Raw genomic sequence first — 24,186 nt, forward strand, 5'->3', positions numbered from 1 at the left:
ATTTCAGCACCTACCCTCAGACCCCGTTAAGTACCCAGGAGGGCCATGTTTTTAATCTGAGGTTGAAATGGATCCTCCCCCTGGGTGCCCGGGGACAGTCCCTTGGGGGCAGCACCCCCCCCCTTCCGGAGGGTAGCATCTTGGTGGGGGTGGGGGCTCAGCTTCGATCCCAGGGCACATTTTGTCCTTGGAGACGCCCTGCCAACCAGGTATGTAGAGGGAGAGTGCAGCCCGCTCTCCAGGGCACCAAGTGGGGTTTTGGGAGCGGGAAGGCGGCTTTGGAGAGTGGCGGCCGTGGGAACCCGAGAGCACGGGTGGACACAGCAAACTCACTAACTGGGCGTCTCCGGGAGATTCGGGCGGGGTCCGCCGGCTCACGGGTTTCTTCCTCTACAATCCATCCTTGGGCAGAGCAACCCTACTTCTCACCCAAACTCGCCGAGACGAGGGATTAGGCAGGCGCGGGGGTCGGCGAGGTGGATCTGGGAAAGGCCCGGCTGGGGCAGCCAGGCCCCTCCCCTCCAGCGCGGGTCCGCGGCGGGGTCCCCAGCCCGACTGCCCTGGCCGGCTCCGGTCCCACGGGGCGGGGGCCGGTTACACAAAGACGGCGGCGGGGGCACCGGGACAGCCGCGGGGCGCCCCCAGGCCGCCCGACCTCCCCTTGCGTCGCGGCCGGCAAGCCACCGCCGCCCGTCGCCCGCCCTCAGCCGCCCGGCGAGGCGCGGCCTCCTCCGCCGGCGCGGGGTCCCCTGGTTAACCCCTGCCCGCCAGCCCGGCCGCTGATTGGAGGAGGCGGGGCGCCGGGGCAGCGGGGAGCCCCCCACCTTCCTCGTTCCCTCCTCCTCCTCCCCCACTGTCGGCGCTTCCCCCACCCCCCCAGGACCCCCCCCTGCCTCCCAGCCGTGCAAATCTCGCGAGGAAACACGCGGTTTCACTAGTGTGTTTACACCGATCACTACTAATCCGGACCGAACCGATCCGGATTAAGGGGCCGGAGGCGGGTCTTGGGCACCAGCGGTTCCGACCCCCCCCCCCGGCCCTCCGCGCCGCACCCGAGTGGCCCCCAGCCGAGCGGGCCCCCACCTCCCGGCCCGGCCTGGGCCCTCTTGTGCCTCCCTTGGCCTTTGTCCGGCGCCAGGAGGCCGGTCCCGCGCCCCCCGCGGCCGCCCGGGCCCGGGCCCGCGTCGGGCGCCTGGCTCTGTACGCGAGCCCGGGGATCTGCGGCCTCCGCGGCCCCCCTCCCCCGCCCGCCCTCTCGTGGAGCCCGGCGCCGGCGGCAGCTGCCCGGGCGGGGGGTTGCGGCGCTCAGGAGAGGCCCCGGCTCCGCCCCGGGCCTGCCCAGGGGGAGAGCGGAGCGGCCCGCAGCCGGGTCGGGTCGGGGCCCCTCCCTGGAGGAGCGTTGAGCGGCGGCGGCGGCGGCGGCGGCAGGTGAGAGGCTGAGCCCCAGGCGGGGGAGGGCGCCGGGCCTGCGGCATTAACCGTCTTGGGGACCCCTTAGGTCTGAGGAGCCTGCGACCCAGGCCCACCCTGAGGCCGGCGCCGGACCGCAGCTTCTCAGCGCTGTGGCGGGAGGGGCTTCCCGAGGGCTGCGGGTCGCCGAGGGGCCGGGCCGAAGATGGGGGAGGCCCAGGCGGCCCCGGCCTGGGAGTGGGGCCGGCGACCGGCGGAAAGAGGGGGTCGCCTCAGCAGCTGGAGGCCCCGGCAGCCTCCCGGGCGCCCCCGAGAGCTGGCCCTCCCTTCCTCCGTGACAGGTGGGCCTGGAGTTGGGGAAAGTTTGGAGCCGGCGAGGGGCGCCGGGGCCAGGCCCCATCGGTCCTGCTTCCCGGCAGTGGGCTACTGGGAGGATCCCAGTTCAAGGCCCCGCTGGAATGAGACAGGGTGGATATTTCCTTAACATGAGTTGACATTAAATGGAATAACCGCTGGGGCGTCATTTTCTGTGCCAGGCCTGGGGATGGAGGTTTGGGAAATGTTGTGAGAGACCTTGGGGTTTGGGAGAGATTGCAACCTCTGCCATTCCGACCTCGATTAGGGCAGGGCGAGACGAGAGGAAGGCCACTCAGGGGAAACTCACTCTCTCAATCCTCTTTTTTCTTTCTTTTTCTTTCTTAAAAGATACCTTTCAACCTTTCTGAGAATTTGCTAGTTCCCATTCTAACCTGCACTTGTAAATGTAGGTGAAACTTTAATTTGTCACCCTTTCATTCCCCTTTGCCCCAGGCCCTCAATCCAGGAAGGGAAATGAAACTGGAGGACTTGTAGGGGGTTGTTACTGGAGATTGTGGAGTTGTTAGATTGCAGAGGAGAATGTTTGATTAACGTTGTCACTGAACTTTAAAATTACGCCAATCATTCCAATAGCTCCTTAATATGTTTGAAGGGGTTCTATGTAATGATACATGCTCCTTTTCCACTTCTAATATTAAAGAGAGGCTTTCAGTGGGTCGTGCAAGAGTTGATCTCTTGCAAAGGATGGACATATTTGCTGAAAGTAGCCTGTGCATTCATTGGTCATGGAAGGAGTTTAAAAATGGTGTCCTCCTGCCCCTCCCTGCTTGGAAGGACTGCTAAAAGCAGATGTCCAGAGAAACCTACTGCTCCAGGGAGTGGTCAGAAAAAGATTTTGTAAAGGGATTGTTATGGAGCTATATTAATTTCCTCAGTGAATGCAGGTTGATGGGTTTTACCATGGGTTCTCTATTAAATTTAAAATAATTAATTTCTTTTTTCATGAGCTACTGTGAGCTCTTCAGAGAAAGGAGCTATATAATAATGTTATTTGAAGTTATTTGTAGCTTCTGATTCATGCTACATTCTTTTGAAATTATTATTGATTCATACTTTTAGTTTAAGAACTAGTTCCAGTGTATTTGGTAAAGAAATATCTGAAAGTACTTAGCTAGATTAAAAGGTTGATAGAAAGAAGAAGGAATTTTCTTTTTGCAAGCTAGCCCTTGTTTTGTTTTTCCTCCTGTGCAACTTTTACAGAGATTATATGAAATTGTTTGAGGTTTTGTTTTTTTGAGTTTTTTTGGTTTTTTGGTGTTAAATCAGAACTAAGGAAGAATAAGTGGCCCTCATTGAGGAGGACTTCTGAGCCACTTTATAACTTTAAACGTATTACTATTTGATGCAGCACATTGTAGTTTACCACTTATATGCTATATTTACTTGAGGTTTACCTGTGTGTGACCATTCAGTGAAATCATTACTGTGAGTTTTGTCATAAATAGAGTTGGGTCCTTACAGTTTAGTTTCATGGTTTCACAGCCTACTTTTTCTTTTTCAGTAGAAATGATGGAAGAATTGCATAGCCTGGACCCACGACGGCAGGAATTATTAGAGGCCAGGTTTACTGGAGTTGGTGTTAGTAAGGTGAGTAAAATGACAGTGAACACCATTCATATTCATAGTTGAATTTAAACACCTTTTTAAAATGATGGAGAGCAATTTGGGTGGACCATTTTGATAGATTGCAGGGGAGAAGATTTGGCTCATAGTTCCAATGAACTTTTAAGTCTTACCAGTTGTTCTGGTAATCATTTAATAGTACGTTTGAAGGTGTTCTGTATGGGAGTTTATGTTTCTTTCTTCTTTCTAATATAGGAGAGGTTTCTCATGGGTCCTATTACACGAATGCTCACAAGATGTGTATGTAGATTCTATGCCATATATTAAAACTTCTCAGTCACTCAGAAAGAAGCTGTTAATTATAAGCCATTGCATGGCTTCATTATGCTAGACTTTTTGGGTAGTTACATGGTAGAGTATTGAAAAATCTGCCTCTGCAAAGTGTTGTCAGTTCTCCAAATCTGCAGCTCAGCAGATCGTTCCTGGTTGCACCCCCAGACTGCTTTCTCACGCCACCTCTTTTTCCTTCTTGTTTACTGTTTTTATTTTTGTTGCGGGAGCATAAAATCAGATCAAGCCCCCATTAATGGGCAGATACAAAGTTAAATAATGTTATGACTTCCTACGCAGCCTTATGTACCTGCTAGTCCAGCCTTTGCACTCCTAGGATGATTTTGGTACAATATGTAAAATATTTAAGATTTTAATACCGTATGTAAAGTATATTTATGATGTTTTATTAAAACCTTCATCAATCCAAGATTGTCACATTGCTTGGGCTTGAGAGGTGTGAATGTGTAATTTTCTTGTGTGTGCTACTCAACATCTTACAACGAATTAACGTGTAAATTTTTGATCTTTAACCAATGTGGTCCATTTCTTTCTGTGCTTTTCAAGAAATCCTGTTTCCTGGTAATCTAGGTGTTTGTCTTATACCTTGGTTAGTAGTAGCTTCTTTGAGGCGGTATTAAGGGTTAGTTGGAAAAGCTGGCTTCTTTGATGAGTCTCACAATTTTAGTGAGCTGGGATAGCTTAATAGTTTTTTTCATTCAATAGATACTAAGTGCCTTCTGTATTCTAGGCATTGTGCAAGGTGTTGGGGATGGTATCTCAGCACAGTGCCTCCAAGCCTGCAGTGTAGACGGGCGGGGAGAGAGAGAGAAACATACACACAAACACAGATGACACTGTGATGAGAGCTGTATTAGAGCTGTGACAAGGTGCTGTGGGAACACAGGATTTGTTACACATTTGTTCTAATTTCTTTGGCCACTTCAATTAAATAACTGACTTTTGTGGCACTTTTGAGTGGCTGTACTCCTGGGCGTTGTTACATATTGAAGTTACTTACACATACAAGTGTAAATCTCTGATCTAGATGAAGTAGCTTCAAATAGAAACAAACAGCATATTTGAGTATTAAATTGATCCCTGATTCAATTGGTTACTTAATTATGACCATTGGTGTGTTTTTTAACTTCGGGATTTAGCATAAGGCTAATATCTAGATCTGTCTGTTAAAATGATCCCCCACTGAGTAAGCCAGTAAGTTTATGTTCAGATTGTATATAGTTTAAACTCGGTAGTCTTTGTTGCTAGAATTTTTTTCTTTCATTCTGTTTTTGGGTTCATGGTGGCTATATTCAGGTATTCTTTTGATGGAGTAGGGAATAAGTGATGGGAATGAGTGGCATTCTGAATTTTGCTGCCTAGACCCAACTGAAGTCGTGTCACAGACGTGTCAGAAAACTTCAGTACAGTATAACCTGTTTAATAGGAAGTTCTACCTTTAACATAGAGAGAAAGGTTCTCCATGCAAAAGTCCATCTATACCCTTAATTGTGTGTTATTTTGATGTTTCCAGTCTTAACTATATTGATAACAATAAAATGCTATTTGAGGACTAGCAAGAGAATATTTTTTTTCCATAGCAAAGAAACTTGAAAAAAAGAAAATGAGTAAATTATTCTGTAGTTTACAGAGCTGGAAAAAGAAAATCTTTATTTCATAGGACTTCTTTTACCAGCAAGACATTGTATCTCTCAGACCATCGGTTTGAAAGGGGGGTGGGTAGGGAGCAGTGGTACTGGCATAAAATGGTCCTTTTGGAAAAACTCCTTCTCCTGGCTCTGTATTCTCATTATGCATCCTAATTTCCCAATGAGGATATCACTGTGTTGATGACAGCTTTCCATTTTTCAAAGATCAAGAGAGGTTTCAGCCCTTACAGCTCCAAATGGGAGAGCAGAGTGACTTCCCCATGATGGTGCCATCTAGTGGGACTGGTGCAGCCTCATGGATTGTCTCTTGAGTTTCTCCTAACTGTTCATAACATTTTCAGCACTTTTTGATGTCCATAGAAGGAAGAAAGTCAGTGCCACTGTGGTTTCTTTCCTAGTGGACAGGAGTGTTATAAGTAGCTGCAGGCTTTGAACTTCCTGGTTATTGTAGATCTTCTGTCATACTACTTCAAGTTTTTTACACCTGCAAGTTAGATACATATCACAGAACTTAGGCTAAACCAAAATGGCCAAATCTCCACATTTATTACTTACATTTAAGTTGCTTATTCCTTATATTTGGGTTTTTTATTTTTAATTTCTAATTTTCTTGCATAGTACAAATTTTAATTTTCTTACATAGTATATTTATATGCATTCAGTTTCTCTTTCTGTTAGCATATTCACTTCATAATAACAGGTAAACCAGAGTCATTTATTTCAGGCTTTGGGATGCACTATGTTACTTTTGTTTAGAAGATTGTTATTTTCTGTCATTGGTAAGTTTATGATCTGGAAAAATAGCCCAATGTGCACTGAGACGCCCATAGTGGGCTTTCATTCTAGTCCAGCTGCTGCCACTTTTTTTTTTTTAAGAGACAAGGTCTTGCTCTGTTGCCCAGGCTGGAGTGCATTTGCACAGTCATAACTCATTGTAACCTCGAACTCCTGGACTAGCTGCCACTTTTTAGGAGGACCTGGAACTATCTTCTTAGCAGTTCCTGAGGTGATAAGTTTAAATTGGATTGTGAACCTACTTTATTTCTTGTTGACCTGATATGTGAACTATTCTATTTCTTTTTAAGATCTCTTTCTTTAAGCACTGAATAATCTACTTCCAGTAATGCAAAACTGACTATATCTTATATTCATATATTTTCACTCAGGACCTGTTGTAGTTTATATTCCCTCCTCTGCTCCCTTTTGACAATGTAAGTACAGGTAGTCTCTGTGATTCTGGAGACTGTGTAAAGTAGGTGGAATTTCACTCCTGCATGCATTGTTACCTGTACCTAGTTGAGTATCAGTGCTAATATAGTAGCTTATAGTACTTACGATGTGCCAGGTACTGTTCCGAGGACAACAGGAGCAATAAGAAGTGAATTTGTATATTTTATAACACGGATATTAGTTAACAAATTTGTACTTAACTCACTGGATTAATGGGCACTCTTCATTCTTTCCTTGTCAGCTGTACTGACTGATGCTCACTGCATTGCTCCCACCACTTGAATTATAGACTTGCCGAGGATCATTTTATAACTTGGGCTTGTATTGTAATTACATAATTTAATTGCATAGAGCAAGGAAATATGATTGCAAAACGAAAGAATTGTTTCCTTGAAAACTAACTGCTCTAGAAAGACTAAGTATAAGGTGAGTCCATAAGAACAAGGAGATATCTGTAAAAACTTATATATATATATATATATATATATATATATTTTTTTTTTTTTTAATCTGAAAGAATTCCTTCATTTAAATCCTTGGCAAGTATCCTTAAGTTCTTACTTTTTAAAGAAATCGAAACTGGAAATTGTCGATGATGTATCATGGGTGTGGCTTGTGTATAATTGCAATCAGTGGATCTGTAACTCAAAGGGCCTACCTCAAAAGACTGGCAAAAGAAATGTACACTTATGTGTGGGGTGTTTTTTTTTTTTTTTTTTTGAAACAGAGTGTTGCTTTGTTGCCCAGGCTAGAGTGAGTGCCGTGGCGTCAGCCTCGCTCATAGCAACCTCCAACTCCTGGGCTCAAGCGATCCTCCTGCCTCAGCCTCCCAAGTAGCTGGGACTACAGGGATGCACCCCCATGCCTGGCTAATTTTTTCTATATATATTTTAGTTGGCCAGATAATTTCTTTCTCTTTTTTTAGTAGAGACGGGGGTCTCGCTCTTGCTCAGGCTGGTCTCGAACTCCTGACCTCGAGCGATCCACCCGCTTCGGCCTCCCAGAGTGCTAGGATTACAGGCGTGAGCCATCGCGCCCGGCCTATACTTGCATGTTTTAAGTTCAAAGAAAACAGGGTGTCTTTTTTTGGATTCTTCACTCTATCCTGCTTTTTTGATTAATGTCATTGATTTTAGTTATATTGATTAAAAAGAATTATGCAGTGTGTGGATGGCATTGAAAAGAAAAGCAAAATGAGAAGTCATGAAAAGTGGGACTATTTTGTCACAATAAGAATCATCACTTATAGAGACTGAAGTAAGATCATATACTTTTAAGTAGTACCACATAGACATTGAATGTCTTCTTAAAGGAAAATGATCTCTTTTTCTACATTTTATAAAGTTGTAAATTTGATATATGATCACCTTAAACCAAATTTGATTTCTGAAAAGGTGTTTAGCCAACTGATACCTTTCTGTCCTGTCATGTAGTTAATTGTAGCAATTAGAAGGTTTCAGTTATGGGTATCTAGTGTTAGCTGTTTCACACACCAATACCATTTATTTATTTTTTTTATATGCGACAGGGTCTCGCTCTGTTGCCTGGGCTAGAGGGCAGTGACATCGTCACAGCCCTCAACATCCTGGACTCAAGTGATGCTGCTGTTCCAGCCTCCTGAATAGCTGGGACTAAGGCATGTGCCACTACACCTGGCAGATTTTTCTAATTTTTTGTGGAGACGGGGTCTTGTCCTGTTGCCTAGGCTGGTCTCAAACTCCTGGCCTCAAGTCATCCACCTGCCTTTGCCTTCCAAAGTGCTAGGATTATGTGCTTGAGCCACTGAGCCTGGCTCATTTACTTTTTTTTCTTTTTATGTTTAAGTGTTTCATATTTAAGACATGATAGACAATGCTCAGTAAACATAAATGCTAAAAAGTAGTCTGCACTTAAACACTGATGCATTTTAAGGAACTGCTGATTAATTTATTATTATGCTTACCTTCATGTTGTCCTCTCCCTTTGATTTACTTTAGTATTTATTTGATTCTGTCCTCATTTCACATGTAGTCAACTATCAACTTAATGTCTCTTCTCTGAAATTTCTTAAGTGTTTCTCCGCCTTCATTGCTACTGCCTTAATCCAGACTTTCCTCATTTGTAACTGTAATAGTCAGTCTCTCCTATTCCATTCATCGTTCTCTAGACTGCTACCAGTTATATTTCTAAAAATACCAATATTGTATTACTCTCTTGCTTTAAAGCCTTCCAGTTTCCTCTTTTAATTAGAAAGTCTTGTACTGTTTCTACTCCTTTATTTGTTATCACAGAAATTATGACACATCCTTAACTTACCTCCTCTTTGGTCTCCACTCCTGGAGACTGACCTGTTCCTCTCTCTCTGGAACATTAAAAAAAAGAAACAAGGCCTTGAAGATTGTTAACTCCACTTATTTCTCTCTTACATGCTATTGCTGCTCTGTATTTAGTTGTTTATATATTTTTTATTTAGTATTTATTTCTGAGACAAGTCTCACTCTGTTGCCCAGGCTGGAGTGCAGTGGTGTGATCACAGCTCACTGCAGCCCCAAACTCCTGGGCTCTCATGTAATCCTCCTGCCTCAGCCCTCCTGTGTAGCTGGGACTACAGGCATGTGCCACCATGGCTGGCTTATTTTATTTTATTTTATTTTATTTTATTTTTTGAGACAGAGTCTCACTGTGTCACCTGGGTAGAGCGTAGTGGCATCATCACATGTCACTGCTACCTCAAAACCTCAAACTCCTGGGCTTGAAGAATTCTCCTGCTTCAGCCTCCTGAGTAGCTGGGACTACAGGGGAGCCCCACCACACCTAGCTAATTTTTTCTGTTTTTGGTAGAAATGGGGCGGGGGAGTGTCTCGCTCTTGCTCAGGCTGGTCTTCAACTCCTGACCTCAAGCCGTCTTCCTGCCTCAGCCTCCCAGAGTGCTGGTATTACACGTATGAGCCACCGCACCTGACCTAATTTTATTTTACTTTTAAATTTTTTTTAAATTTTTTATATTTTTACTATTTTTGTAGAGTTGGGGTCTCATTTTGTTGCCTAGGCTTGTCTTGAACTTCTGACCTCAAATGATCCTCCTGCCTTGGCCTCCCAAAGCTGGGATTACAGGCATGAGCCACCGCGCCTGGCCTGATAAACTATTATTAACTAAAGTCCAGAGTTTACATTAGGGTTCACTCTTTGTGTTATACAGTTTCATGGGTTTTGAAAATGCAAAAAATGTCAGGCATCTACCATTTGTATGTAGTATATATTTGAGGATCCACAGATTATTATTCTTTTAATTTCATTTATTTATTTATTTAGAGACAGGGTCTTGCTCTGTTGCCCTGGCTAGAGTGCAGTGGTATCATCATAGCTTACTGCAACCTCAAACTCCTAGGCTCCAGCAATCCTTCCGCCTCAGCCTCCCGAGTATCTGGGACTACAGATGTGTGCTACCACACCTGGCTAATTTTTGTATTTTTTGTAGAGATGGGGTCTTGCTCTTGCTCAAGTTGGTCTCAAATTCCTGACCTCAAGGAGTCCTCCTGCCTCAGCCTCCCAAAGTGCTAGGATTACAGGCATGCGCTACTGTGCCTGGCCTTTTATTTTATTTTTTTTAAGTGATGGGGTCTCACTCTGTTGCTTAGGCTGGCCTCAAACTCCTGGGATCAAGAGATTCTCCTGCTTCAGCTTCCCAAGTGTGTGGGCCACCATGCCTAGTTTACAGATTGTTACTAGATCTATTCTATGTAGTCAGTATTCATTTAGATTGACCTACATATTTATCACTTTGTTCTTCATTCCTTTTGGCATATCTGACCTATCTGAAATACTGACTTGCCTGAATACATCCTTTGGAATTCCTCTAGGGTGGGTCTGTCAGTGATTATCTTCCCATTTTATCTGCTTTAAAATGTCGACTTTGGCTTTATTGTTCAATGCTATTTTTGCTGGGTTTAAAATTCTAGGCTGGCTGTTATTTTCTTTCAGCACATTGTTCACTGTTGTCCACTGGCTTCCATTATACCTTTTTTATTTTTAGTCTAATGCTATTCTGTTGAAGGTATTTATTCTCTGCCCCTTTTCAAGATTTTATTTTCGATTTTCTGCATCATGATATGGTAATAGGAGATGTCTAAGTTGGATTATTTTTATTTATTCTGCTTGGGGTTCATTGGGTTTCTCAAATCTATAGATTGCTGTTTTCCTCATTTCTAGAATATTCTCAGCCACTATCTTCTCATATATTGCTTCTGCTTTATCCTCTGTTTATTCCTCTGGCACTCGACTTAAACATACACTAGACCTTCTCACTTTATTTTCTTTGCCTATTACCCTATCTTCTGTATTGCTTGTCTTTGTTTCTTTTGTCTGAGTACTTGGTAATTTCTTCTGACCTGTCTTCCACTTCCATTAATTTTCTCTTTAAATTTGTCTATTCTGCATAAATCTGTACATTGAGTTTTCACAAGACCTAGTTTATTTCTGGTCACTCTTATTTTGAGGGGATAGCCCTTGGAGTCCTTGTGTTTAACGTATGGAGTGGTTTTCCCAGACTCCCCTCATTAGGCAGGTTCTGAGCTTTGACTTTCTTCTCTACCCACACTCATAGGCCTCCTAAATTATAGCTCAATTTCAAAGCTTTTTCTCTAGAATTAAATCAGCAAATGACTTCAAATAGAAATAATTTTTTATCAAAAAAAATGTCTTTGAGTCTTGCTCTGTCACCTAGGCTGGAGTGCAGTGGCACAATCATAGCTCACTGTAACTTCGGACTCTTGCAATCAAGCGATCCTCCTACCTCAGACTCCAGAGTAGCTAGGACCACAGGCACATACCCCATGCCTGGTCTCAAATTTTGGCCGCAAGTGATCCTCTCACCTTAGCCTCCCAAATTGCTGGGATTGCAGGCGTGATCCACCATGCCCTGCTTTTATTTTTTTTATTTAATTTAACTTTTAGAGATGGGGTCTCGCTGTGTTCCCCAGGCTGGCATTGAGTTCCTGAGCTCAAGCCATTCTCTGTCCTCAGCCTCTTGAGTAGCTGTGACTATGAATGCACACCACCGCACTCAGCAGAAATAATTTTTTTGAGTGCTGGGCTTATGTCTCTGGGTTCTTGTTTTCTTAGGGATTTTGGTATAGTAATCCTTTATTTTGTTTTTTATAGTTAATAGTATAAAACTATTTTCCACTTATAAAGTGTGCATGAACTCTTGTGTCACAATGTAAAAGTTTCCCCCTTGTGATTTTCACTTCTTGTCTTCTTCCTTCCTTCCTGTATGTGGTTGTCTTTATCATTGCTCCTGGCCTTTAGAGGCATTTATTTTATTTTTTATTCTGTTTACTTTTAGTTAAAGATTGAATTGAAAGATTTTTAGAAATTTTATTACTCAGAAAGGCCAGGTGAAGGAAAACAAGGTATATTGTCAGTCATTTATTATTTCAAACCCAAGTCTAGGGATAATTTGGCTTAGCCCTATTCTTCCTCACTATCTTGTCTGGCTCTCAAATTGTCAGGTCCCTCTTGATGGTAGGTTTCATTTGGGCCTGACTACTACTACGTGTGATAGGATTAGTTTAGAATCTGCTACCTAGAATATTAGCCATGGCTAAACATTCTTAAACTATTCTCTTTAACCTTTTGCCCTGTTTCCCTGATCCATAAGGAGACTTGGCTCTTAAACTGTAGGCGTATCTGTTTTATCATTCCTGGAGTACTTGGTGACTTTGGCCTGCAGAACGGTTTACCTTGCCATCTCTCTGTTCTGTTTGGTTTATTTGGAGGAAGCCTTTTGGAGTAGTGTGGAGCTATGGAACTTCTGTTGTAGGGTCATTTGTCCTGGTGGCTGCCTGCTCCCAGTCAGTTTTTTCACCCTGATAGACTTCCCTGGGAAATCTTTTTTTTTTTTTTTTTTGAGAGACAGAGTCTCCCTCTGTCACCCAGGCTAGAGTGCAGTGGCATGATCATATCTTACTGCAACCTTGAAATCCTGGGCTTAAGTGATCCTCCTGCCTCCTGAATAGCTGGGACTACAGGTGGGCCACCACACCTGGCTAATTTTTTATTAATTTTTAATTATTTTTTTTAAGACAGTCTTGCTCTATTACCTGGGCTAGAGTGCTGTGGTGTCAGCCTGGCTCACAGCAACCTCAAATTCCTGGGCTCAAGTAATCCCCCTGCCTCAGCCTCCTGAGTAGCTGGGACTACAGTTGTGCACTACCATTCCCGGCTAATTTTTTCTATATTTAGTTGCCCAGCTAATTTCTATTTTTGGTAGAGATGGGTTCTCACTCTTGCTCAGGCTGGTCTCAAACTTTTTGGCCTCAAGTGATCCTCCTGCCTGGGGCTCCGAGAGTGCTAGGATTACAGGTGTGAGCCACCACGCCCAGTTCTTATTTTTTAATTTTTAAAACCTTTAGTTTTGTAGAGATGGAGTCTAGCTATGTTGCTCAGGTTGGTCTTGAACTCCTGGCCTCAAGCAGTCCTGCCACCATGGCCTCCCAACGTGCTGGGATTAGAGGCGTGAACAGCTGTGCCTGACATGGGAAATCTTGCTTGATAATTTTCTATTCTTGCTTCCAACCCAAGGAACACTCCTTTCCAGTTCAGAGCAGTCTGAAAGGTCAGGAACACCAGTGTGAAAGCCTTCTCAGTTTGGGCTTATTAGCTTTGACTGTTAAAGTTCTCATGACTCAGTCAGACTCCTTGCTTTCTCCCTCCCATATACTAGTTTTTTAGAATCTTTGCTGTTTTATAATAGATCATGGCTATACTACCTTAGCCATTAGATGTGCATACACCTTGTGCTGAGGAGTGCTTACAGTCATATGCCCACAAGAAGAGTGAATTTTGGTTAATTATTTTGGAAAGTTTTAAAAATTTAACTGATAATTTCCTGTGCAATTCAGGATACAGAGCTGAGAATGGGATTTTCATTATGTTTACAGTTTACTCTTTTCACATATCCTCTTTAAAATAAAGACTGCATATACTGCAGAGTATATTGGAATATGAATAATCTAGCTTTGATGCCAGTATCTACTAAGAAGTTAACTAGCTCTATGACTTGGGAGTTATCTCAGTCTCTGGGAACTTCCAATTTAAAAAATTTATTTTTGGCTGGGTGCGGTGGCTCACGCCTATAGTCCTAGCACTCTGGGAGGCTGAGGTAGGAGGATTGCTTGAGCTCAGGAGTTTGAGACCAGCCTGAGCAAGAGCGAGACACTGTCTCTATTAAAAATAAAAAAATTTTAGCTGTGTGGGTGGTTTGCACCTGTAGTTCCAGCTACTCGGGAGGCTGAGGCAGGAGGATCGCTTGAGCCCAGGAGTTGGAGGTTGCTGTGAGTTAGGCTGATGCCACGGCACTCTAGCCTGGGCAACAGAGTGAGACTCTGTCTCAAAAAAAAAAAAAATTCCATTTAGGCATTAATAATATCAAAAAATGAGTAGTGATGTTAAAATATAAACCCTCAGGAACCAAGGCTCTATAGAACAAAATCTGCCAAAATTCTTTTTGTGTTAAGCCCTTCATTACATATAGAGGTTTTTGGTAATTTGAGTTTCACAGAATAAAATAGCGGTGGTGGAAAATATTACAGGAGCAAGAAAAGTATCTTATTCTGCTCATTAATTATACTCTGAAGTTAACAGTGAAGAAAATAGAGGTAGAGCATTTTTCTAAAAATATTCTCAAAGGAAGGATAATGTCTTTCCTAATCCTAATTAGATCAGGGAGATAAAGAGGTTGGTCATTAAACTTCACTTTTTTTATTGTGGTAAAATATCAATTTTACCGTATTAACCATTTTTAAGTGTATAGTGGCATTAAGTACATTCAGATTGTTATGCACCTGTCACCACCATCCGTCTCCAGAACTTTTCATCTTCCAGAACTGAAACTCCATACCTATTAAATAATAACTCCCCATTCTCTACTCTCCTGTCAGCCCCTGACAACCACCATTCTATTTTCTGTCTCTATGAATTTGACTACTCTAGGTACCTCATGTGAGTGAAATCATACAGTCTTTGTCCTTTTATGACTGGCTTATTTCACTTAGCCTAATGTCTTCAAGGTTTATCCGTGTTATAGTTTATGTCAGAATTTTCTTTTTAAAGCTGAGTATTATTCCATATTATGCATATATTGCATCTTGTTTATCCATTCATCTGTCCATGTAAACTTGGGTTTATAGCTATTATTTACAATAGCCGAAAGGATTCACCTATTGTGAATAATGCTGCCATGAACATAGCTGTACAAGTATCTCTTGGAGTCCCTGCTGTCAGTTCTTTTGGCTACATACTCAGAAGTGGAATTGCTGAATCATATTAAATTACACTCTTTTGTTGAAGCTTGAGCTCCCCTCAGGCCTTATCATTGACAAGAGACAGCCAAAAAATGTTGGTTCTTTTTCTTTTATTAATAGTTTATATTCTGCAAAAGCCATAGGGGTCTTAGAAAATCTGTTAACATGTGCAAGTATACTAGTAATAATATTCAAATTGTAACTTAAAAAAAATTAGAGGCAGGGTCTTGCTGTATTGCCCAAGCTGGTCTCAAACTCCTAGCTCCAGGTGATCCTTCTGCCTCCCTAAATGCTGTAGTTATAGGCATGAGTCACTGATCATGCCTGGCCTCAAATTGCTACTATTGTAAATAGTATTATTGGCCCAGTAAGAAAGAACTAAGCCATCATGTAACTTGATGAGCTATTATAGTATAGCCTTTTATTTTAATCGAAGCATATGTTAATTTTAGAATGATAACAGCAAATGATTATCCAAATTTGTTGTACTAAAAATTTATTTTAAAATTGAGTATTGAATTTTATTTTAAAATTTTATTTTAAAGATGAGTGTAGCTGGGCATGGTGGCACACACTTGTAGTCCCTGCTATTTGGGAGGCTGAGGCAGGAGGATCACTTGAGCCCAGGAGTTTGAGGTCAACCTAAGCAACATAGTGAGACCCTGTCTCTGAAAAAAAAAAAAAGTTGAGTATAACCGTAAATATTAAGTCCTGTGAAGACTGGTAATGTTGCCTGCATAAAGATAACAAGGTGCTAGGATCTGTTTTAATGGATATGAGCTGTAGGACTGATAACTTTGCTTCTACAAATGGTAAATATGAGACTGTTATCACATAAACTGCTGTCATAGTTGGTGTTCATTTAGTTCCTATTTTGCCAGATTCTAGAGAACTACTAAGGATTGTGAAATTAAAATATAATCTGAAGGGCCAGCAGATTTCAAGGAGATGGTGCTTCTAGTTCAGGATATCTTTTGTTATTAACTTTAGCACTCAGATTTAATGTTCAAATTTAGCAGAAGCTGTTAGCATCAAACTAATTTATCCAATCTCCGTTATATTAACAATTGACTAGCTAGAGCAAGACACAGAGTATTCCATCAATTTCTTTTGAAAAGCCATTTGACCTGCTTTTATCTGGATAAGATGAAGGAAAGAGACATAATAGTTATATTGAAATCTTAGTGTCCAAATTTTTCAGCAGTTCATTTTAACCAACTTTTATCATGCCTTTAGTGTGTTATGGGGGATTTAAAAAAAAAACCCAACCAACCAGATGAACTGTATACTCTTGAGGCACTTATAATCAGGCAAACATGGACTCAGATGTCTGTGGCACATAGCTGAGGATGAATATGGTGCTATGAAGGTATTATGAACCCAAAAGAAGGGAGTGTAATTAATTTGTTCATTGTATGTTGCTCAGGGTGCAGAATTTAGATTACTGTAGATAAACAACCTAAGAAAAATTCTGATAAAATATTATTAGAAATAAGTCAAAGAATGATTAGTACAGAATAGCTTGGTTTTGAAGCTTATTAGCAAAAGAGCTTAGTGTCTAGGGCAGAGGCTCTTTTTAAAAGAATTAATTTTGATTAGTTAATATGTTCATATAGTACAAAATTCAGAAGATTTCAGAGATATACAATGAAACAATTCTTTTACATTTTTCCTTTATCCACCTGGTTTCTTTGGAGACAACTATTCCTTGCAGTTTGTTATATTCAAGTTATGTATCTGTAAATACATATGTATATTCATCCCTTCCATTTTTTAAAATACAAAGACAAATATATTACATACTCTGTTTTGCATTTTGTGCTTAAAATATTTCAGAAATTGTTTTTTATATTAGTGCATATAGAGCTTCCTTGTTCCTTTTTAAAAGCTGCTTAGTATTCCATTGTACAACTGAGCCATCATTTAATCAGTTTTCAGTTGATGGACACTTAGATGGACAACAGTGTTTTGTTGATATAAGCAGTGCTGTAGTGAATAGGTTTGTATATAATATCATTTCACACATATTGAAGTATGTCTACAGAATAATTCTCTAGAAGTAGAATTGTCACACCAAAGGATATAAGCATTTGTAATTTTAGTAGATACAGCCACATTCTTCTCCATGGAGAGTGAATGAGCACATTTGTTTTCCCATAGTCATGGCAAGGAAGTCCATGGACAGACGTCAGGATCCTTAAACCCTGTAAAATGGTAGGTAAATATTTGTATGTGTGTATGGATTTATATATATATATATATATATTTTTTTTTTTTTTGGAAAGTGTCTACAATTTTACATTCTTAAAAAGTTTTGTGACTCAAAATAGGTTAAAGAAGTCACTGTCTGGTAGTTAGTTGTCCTGAATTAAACACATTGTTTTGTATGGTATTTCTCTTTTATAGGAAGTATTTGAGCCGAAGCTATATAAGTAATTATTAGAGATGTTGTATGGGATGTCATTGTGTAAGAAACTGGACTAAATCTGATTCCCAACCTTTTATTGTTCTTCACTCCCTGGGAAGCCATGTTTTAAAAGGCTTTTTTTCCTATTAAATTGAACTTACTAAGCAATACTTCATTAACCCAATTTTATTAATCAGAGCTTTAGAGTAGTGTGAAGTGAGTTTCCCTACAAGGAGTTGAAATCCTTTCATTTTTTACGAGTTGATAAAATTTTAGCTAAAGTCAAGTCACTTAGACATTTTAAATTGGCTCTGTAGGTGAAAAATAATTCAGAGACTTCTGTTATTAACTCTTGGACTTACTGGGGATCTGAGGAACAAACGTTTATACCAGATAACTTCCAGGTTTCTTTTGAGCGTGCGTTCTCTCTGTCTCTTTCTTTCTCTCTGTGTGTGTGTGTAAAATATATTCTGAGGTTTAAATGAGAAGGACTCAACTATTAAGTTCTGCTACAACAAATGCTATTACAGGTAAAATTTCACCACAACAGATTCCACGTGGCTTTCATATTTTGGGATAATGAAATTAGTTTGTAATATGCATGTTATTGAAAGTCACAGTTCCTAGTTTGTAGGTTCTGGAGAGAAAGCAGTAGCCTTCTATAATGAATTAGAAAGTTAAAAGATGTATTTTACTTAAAGACAGGTGATGGTGTTATATAAAGTCCTGTCTTTTTAATTACTATATTATCATTTAGTGGTTCATTTTGAAAGAAGATTTTTCTGGAAATGATTAAAATACTTTACGTGGGGAATAGTGAGATGGACCTATATTTCATGCTAGATACTAGCACAAAAGTTGAAAGGTTTGAGCTCTTGATCAGCTTCTGGTTCTTACCTGTTAATAACACTCAGGAAAAATTTTAAAAAATTATTATGTACTCTGGACCAGAACTGAAGGAACTGTTTGTTGTACAGAATTATTTGTTGTTCATAACTTATTTTAACAAGTTCTTCAAAGTTTTATTTATTTCTAAAATACAAACTTAGAACAAAATTCTTATTATGGGCCTGCTGTTCCTATAGAACTTTTTAGAGTGACATTTGCTATAATGGGATTCTGCTTTTTACTAACAAACCTTTGATTACAATGAATTTCCAAGATCTGGTCTATGTTATGATTATATTTTTAAGAGGCATGGTCTCACTATGTTGCCCAAGCTGGAGTATAGTGGCAGTTCACAGGTGTGATCGTAGTGCGCTGCATCCTCCAGTGATCCTCCCGCCTCAGCTGCCGAAGTGTCTGGGACTGCAAGCACACACCACTGTGCCCAGCTTATGTTATTGATTTCAAATAATATTCACATTTTTTGAAGGCTATGATAAATTAAATATGTATACCACTAAAAAACCAAAACAGATAGCTAATAATCCCTTAGTGGAGGTTAAATGGAACACTTAAAAATATATACACCCCAATCCTAAAGAATGAAGGAAAAGAGGAAAAAGAAACAAAGAAAAGATGTGACAAATAGGGAAAAAACTTGCAATAAGCTAGATTTAAACCCAGCTATCTTGATAATTAAATAGTGAATGATCTAACACTCCAAGTAAAAGAGAATGTCAGATTAAATCAAAAAGCAAGATCTAGCTATATGCTGTCTACAAGAAACCCACTGTATTTTTAACCTGTATCTTTATATTTAAAAGAATGGAAAAAGAAACTATATAAACACTAATATAAAAAAGCCAGAGTGACTATATTTGTAATAGACAAAGGAGATGTCAGAACAAGGAAAATATTACTAGGGGTAACAAAGCACCATTTCATCATGAAAGAAGGATGAATTTATTGAGAAGACACATCCTAAATGTGTATGTATCCAATAACAGAACAAAACAAAAATTCACATTTGAAAGGAGAAATAGACAAAATCCACAATTGGAAATTGCAACATTCTCACTCAGTAATTGATAGAACAAGCAGGCAAAAAAATCAGTGAGGATATAGAATACTCTCAATGGACTGTACCTAATTGACATTTATGGAACACTCTGCCCACATTCTTTTCAAGTGCACATAGAACATTTACCAAAATAGACCATATGGTGGGCTATAAAACACGTTTCAACAAATTTAATAAGATTGAAATCATGTAGAGACTACTTTGACTACAACGGAATTAAATAAGAAATCAAAAAGAAAAAGATATCTGGAAACTCTTCAGATTTGAAAGTGAAATAGTATACTTCAAAATAACCTTGGGACCAAAGAAGAATTCAAAAGGGAAATTAGAAAATATTTATTTATAACTCAATGAGAATGAAAACACAATATATCAAAATTTGTGGGATACAGCTAACACTGCTATAGAAGGAAACTTACAGCTTTAAAACCAAAGTCTAAAATCAGTGGCACAACATTCTGCCTTAAGGAGCTAGAAAAAGAGCAATCTAAGTAGGAGAGAAAGAACGAGGTGAAATAAATAAAACAGAAAACAAATCTAAATAACTTTATATTCATTAAAGAAATTGAATTTATAATTGAAAGTCTTCCCACAAAGAAAAGTCCAAACCCACATGGCTTTATTGGTTAATTTTGTAAAACACTTAAAGAAGAAATGATACCAATTTTTTACAAATTTCAGAAAACATTTATGAGGCCAGAATTACATTACTTTGTTACCAAACCAGACAAAGTTTTTAGGAAAAAAGAAAACTACAGTTTAATATCCCTCAATATAGGTGTAAAAACATTAACGAAAGTATTAACAAATTTAGTCTAGCAATGAATGAAAAGGATAATACCTCATGATCGAGTTATCTCAGTTGCAGGGTTGATTTAACATTTGAAGCCACTGTAATTCACCATATTAATAGAATAAAGGAGAAAAGCTTAAGTGACCTCATAATAGATACTTAAAAAGCATTTGACAAACTTCAACACTTATTCAATTAACCTCATACTTATGGTGAAAGATTGAATACTTTTTACTTAAAATGCAGAACAAGTCAAGGATATTTGTTCTCACAACTTCTATTCAACATATTCTGGAGGTTCTATCTAGCCAGTGCAATAAGGCAAGGAAAAGGAATAAGCTTACAGATTAGAAAGGAAAAGTACAACTATGTTTATTTTTTGATGTGTTATAGATGTTATGATTGTGCACATGGAAAGTCCTAAGTAAGCAATAAAACTAGTTACTAGAGTTTAAATTTTGCTAGGATACAGATCAATTTACAAAAACCATTGTATTTCTTATATTAGCAATGAACAATTGGCAAATGAAGTTAAAACAGTATCATTTACAATAGCATAAAATAATATGTAATAAAAAAATAATTCCCAAGAACAGAACAATGGGAATATCTCTTAGAGTTCTTTATGGTAGAAGTTACCTTTATTCTTATTTCATGGATGAGGACATTACAGAGGATTAAAGAACATTCATTTGTTCATAAGTATGCCTTCATAAACACCTACTATGTAATAGATACTGTGCTAGGGATATGGCAATGAATAAAAATGTTGATCCCTGCCCTCATGGAGTTTATAATCTAATGGAAATTGAAGGGAGAAATAAATTTAGGGCACTGAGTTTCCAGTTTTGGCTTAGCATTTTTTGATTTAGATGAATAGTTCAAAGCCTTTACCTTTAGCCATGCAGGGTGGCTCTTGTCTGTAATCTCAGCTACTTGGGAGGCTGAGGCTAGAGGATCCCTTCAGTCCAAGAGTTCAAGACCACCAGCCTGGGCAACATAGCACGAGATCCTATCTGTACAAAAAATTAAAGAATTAGCTGAGCTTGGTGGTGCATGCCTATGATCCCAGTTACTTGGGAGACTCAGGTGGGAGGATCCTTTGAGCCCAGGAATTTGAGGCTGCAGTTAGCTATGATTACACCACTGTTCTCCTGCCTGGGCAACAGAGTGAAACCCTTTCTCTTTAAAAAGAAAAAAAAAAAAAAAAGCCTTTACCTTTTAGGTAGCTCTTTAAATATTGTGACTTGTTAAATAATTTGGTCCCTATCTGGCAAATTATTTGATTGTATTAGGTCATTAAATATGAAATGTCCGATTTCAAATCAAAAGTTTAGTTTACTGTATCTCAAACAAGAAGCAGTACAGTTAATGAAAGTATCTGTCTAAACTATCACCACAGTTTTACCCTCTTAACGGTAGCTTGTTTATGCCAGCAGCAAAGAAGCCTAGAGAGCAAGGGGTGATGAAATCGAGAAAAGAGTTTTCCACAGCTTGTTGAGAAATGAGTATATTTTTTTGTAAGAAGTGATCCAAAGTCTGGAAGAAGTGGTAGTCACTTGGTGTAAGGTCTGGTGAACACGGTGGATGTCAGAGTTTCCAAGTCCAGTCTCTATAGTTTGATCAGCGTTGTTTGTGCGGCATTTGGTCAAGCGTTAGTTGTCCTGTAAGAGGATTGGCCTGTCTCTTTTGACCAATCTAAGCTGTTTAATCGCAAGCATCTTCATCATTTCATCCAGTTGGTTGCAGTCTGGAAGAAGTGGTAGTCACTTGGTGTAAGGTCTGGTGAACACGGTGGATGTCAGAGTTTCCAAGTCCAGTCTCTATAGTTTGATCAGTTGGTTGCAGTAGACATCCACTGTAATTGATTGACTAGGTTTTATGGAGCTATAGTGGATAGTACTAACGTTGGACCACCAAATCGACACCATTAGCTTTTTTGGATGAATATTAGGTTTTGGATTGTGTTTCAGCACTTTATCTTTATCCAGTCATTGTGCCAAATGCCTGTGATTGTCAAAAAGAATCTATTTTTTATCACATATAACAATACAGTGTAGAAATGGTTTGCCTTTATGTTATGACAGCAAAGAAAGGCAAGCGTTGAGACGATTTTTCTTTTGACATTTGTTTAGTTTATGTAGTACCCATTTACCCAGCTTCTTTACCATGTCAGTTTGTTTTAAGTGATCTAATATTGTTGGAATAGTGATGTCAAACCTTGTCGTTAGTTTATGCGTAGGTTGAGATGAATTTGCTTCTACTACAGTTTTTAGTTTATCATTATCCATCTTGATCTCAGGTCGTCCATGTGGTTCATTTTTAAGTTTAAAACTACCAGAACAGAAAATGATTTAAACCACTTACGTACTGTGTCCATTAGCCACATCCTTTCCAAACACTTGTTGATATTTTGAGCTGTGTATGTTGTATTAGTTTTACAATGGAACTCATATTTGAAAATAATACAAATTTTTGACTTATATATGGTTGTACAAAAATTGTTCTGAAATAATTGGAAAGATAATCACAAGTCGAAGCATAACGTTTGAAAGAAAGGATATACCTTTACAATAAAAATGAAACAAATGTCAAAATGAAATGTCACAGATATTAACTATCATACTTAGTACTTAAGGAAATTGGATATTTCATACTTAATAACCTATATAATACATGCTTGGCAGTATATATGGTGGTTAGAAACTGCTTGGCTTGATTGGTTAAAGTTTCATGCAGGACTCCCGTATAGGGGAAAAAAGGTAACTGATCTGTGAGCACCAACTATATTTCAGGCACCGTATTAACCGCTTACCCAATATATAGTATTGTTTTGTTTAATCCTTCCAATATCCCTAAGGTAGGTGGTTTTTCCTCTTATATCACAGATGAGAAGACCAGAGCTCATAGAACTTAAGTGATTTGCCCAGTTTCATACAGTGGTTCAATGATTCAGTCCCACACCTATCTAACTTTATACACTGTCGGTACCAGCTGTTCTCAGTCACTTTTCTATTGGTCATACCCCTGGGCCATCCCATTCTTTCCCACTCAGGAAATGCAAGCAAGTGAGATTAATTTTTTATAGTGCTAATTTTGAATCTGTTTGTTATTTTAGGAAAAGTACATCACTCACAAGAAAAACACTGTCGGTGATTTCTTGGTGATACTTCCCACAGCTGATACATTAAGATACTAGTTTTAAAGTGGTTTTAATATGCTTTAATCCAAGTCACTATCTATTTCAAGTGCCAAGTTAGTTTAACTCTGAGCCATGAGCCTGTGCCTTGGAAATATGTGCTGTAATCTAGTTAAGAGCCTGTACAGGGTTTTGCCAAATGTAGTTCCATCCTTGTCTGATAGGTTAGTATTGTAATGTTTAGAATTGGAAGGTGGGCAGATGAGATCACCATGCCCTGGTGGAAAAATTCCCAACTGTTTTTCCCAACCTAATAGGTGGAAACTGGAAATAGAGCTAAGATTTGTGTGTAGGAGGTGGAGTTATTGATTATATAAACTTAAAGTTACTATCTTCTAGCCCTTAAAGGTCAATAAGGAATATTAGTGATGTCTGCCTAGCTCTTTACAGATAAGGAAACTGAGGCTTAGAGAGAGCAGTTGACTTGCTAAAGCTTGTGCCACCGGCAAGTGCCATAACTGGAATTTAGACTCCTGTGTCTTAGCATTATACCAAAATGTTGTTGGACTCTGCAATAGGAATTTTGTTATACTGTTTACTGCCAGAGATGGCAGTAGGATTTGTTCCTCATATATTAAGTAATGTTCTCTTCATAACAGTAAAAGCTAGGAACCTGAACTTACTGGGCATCAGGCTTTCTTCAGGGTTATATACTTCTTAGGCATTTTAAATCTGGATTTTGTCGATTTTTATATTTTTCTTATTTATTTATTTGTTTATGTATTTTTTAGAGGTGAGGTCTCTGTTGCCCAGGCTGGAGTGAAGTAGTGCAATAATAGCTCACTGTAAACTTGAACTCCTGGACTCAATCAGTATTCCTGCCTCAACATCTAAAGTAGTAGGGACTATAGGAATGCACCACCGCACCAGACTAATTTTTCTATTTTTTGTAGAGATGGGATCTTGCTATGTTGCCCAGGCTGGTCTTGAATTCCTGGCCTCAAGCAATCCTCCTACT

At 39.7% G+C, this 24,186-nt stretch overlaps 1 protein-coding gene across 2 annotated transcripts in view; it reads left to right on the plus strand.

Moving 5' to 3' along the window:
• The first annotated feature begins 1,615 nt into the window (after positions 1-1,615).
• TLK2 (tousled like kinase 2) overlaps positions 1,616-24,186 on the plus strand; it is a 103,101-nt gene continuing 80,530 nt past the window's right edge. The window contains exons 1-2 of one of the 2 annotated variants that reach the window (XM_069481590.1): positions 1,616-1,751; positions 3,293-3,375. In XM_069481590.1, the coding sequence (XP_069337691.1) occupies positions 1,616-1,751; positions 3,293-3,375 (219 nt within the window). The remainder of the gene's footprint in view (positions 1,752-3,292; positions 3,376-24,186) is intronic. The other variant, XM_069481591.1, reaches the window with a different exon arrangement.

This window comes from Eulemur rufifrons, chromosome 9 (assembly GCF_041146395.1).
Source record: "Eulemur rufifrons isolate Redbay chromosome 9, OSU_ERuf_1, whole genome shotgun sequence".
NCBI lineage: Eukaryota > Metazoa > Chordata > Mammalia > Primates > Lemuridae > Eulemur > Eulemur rufifrons.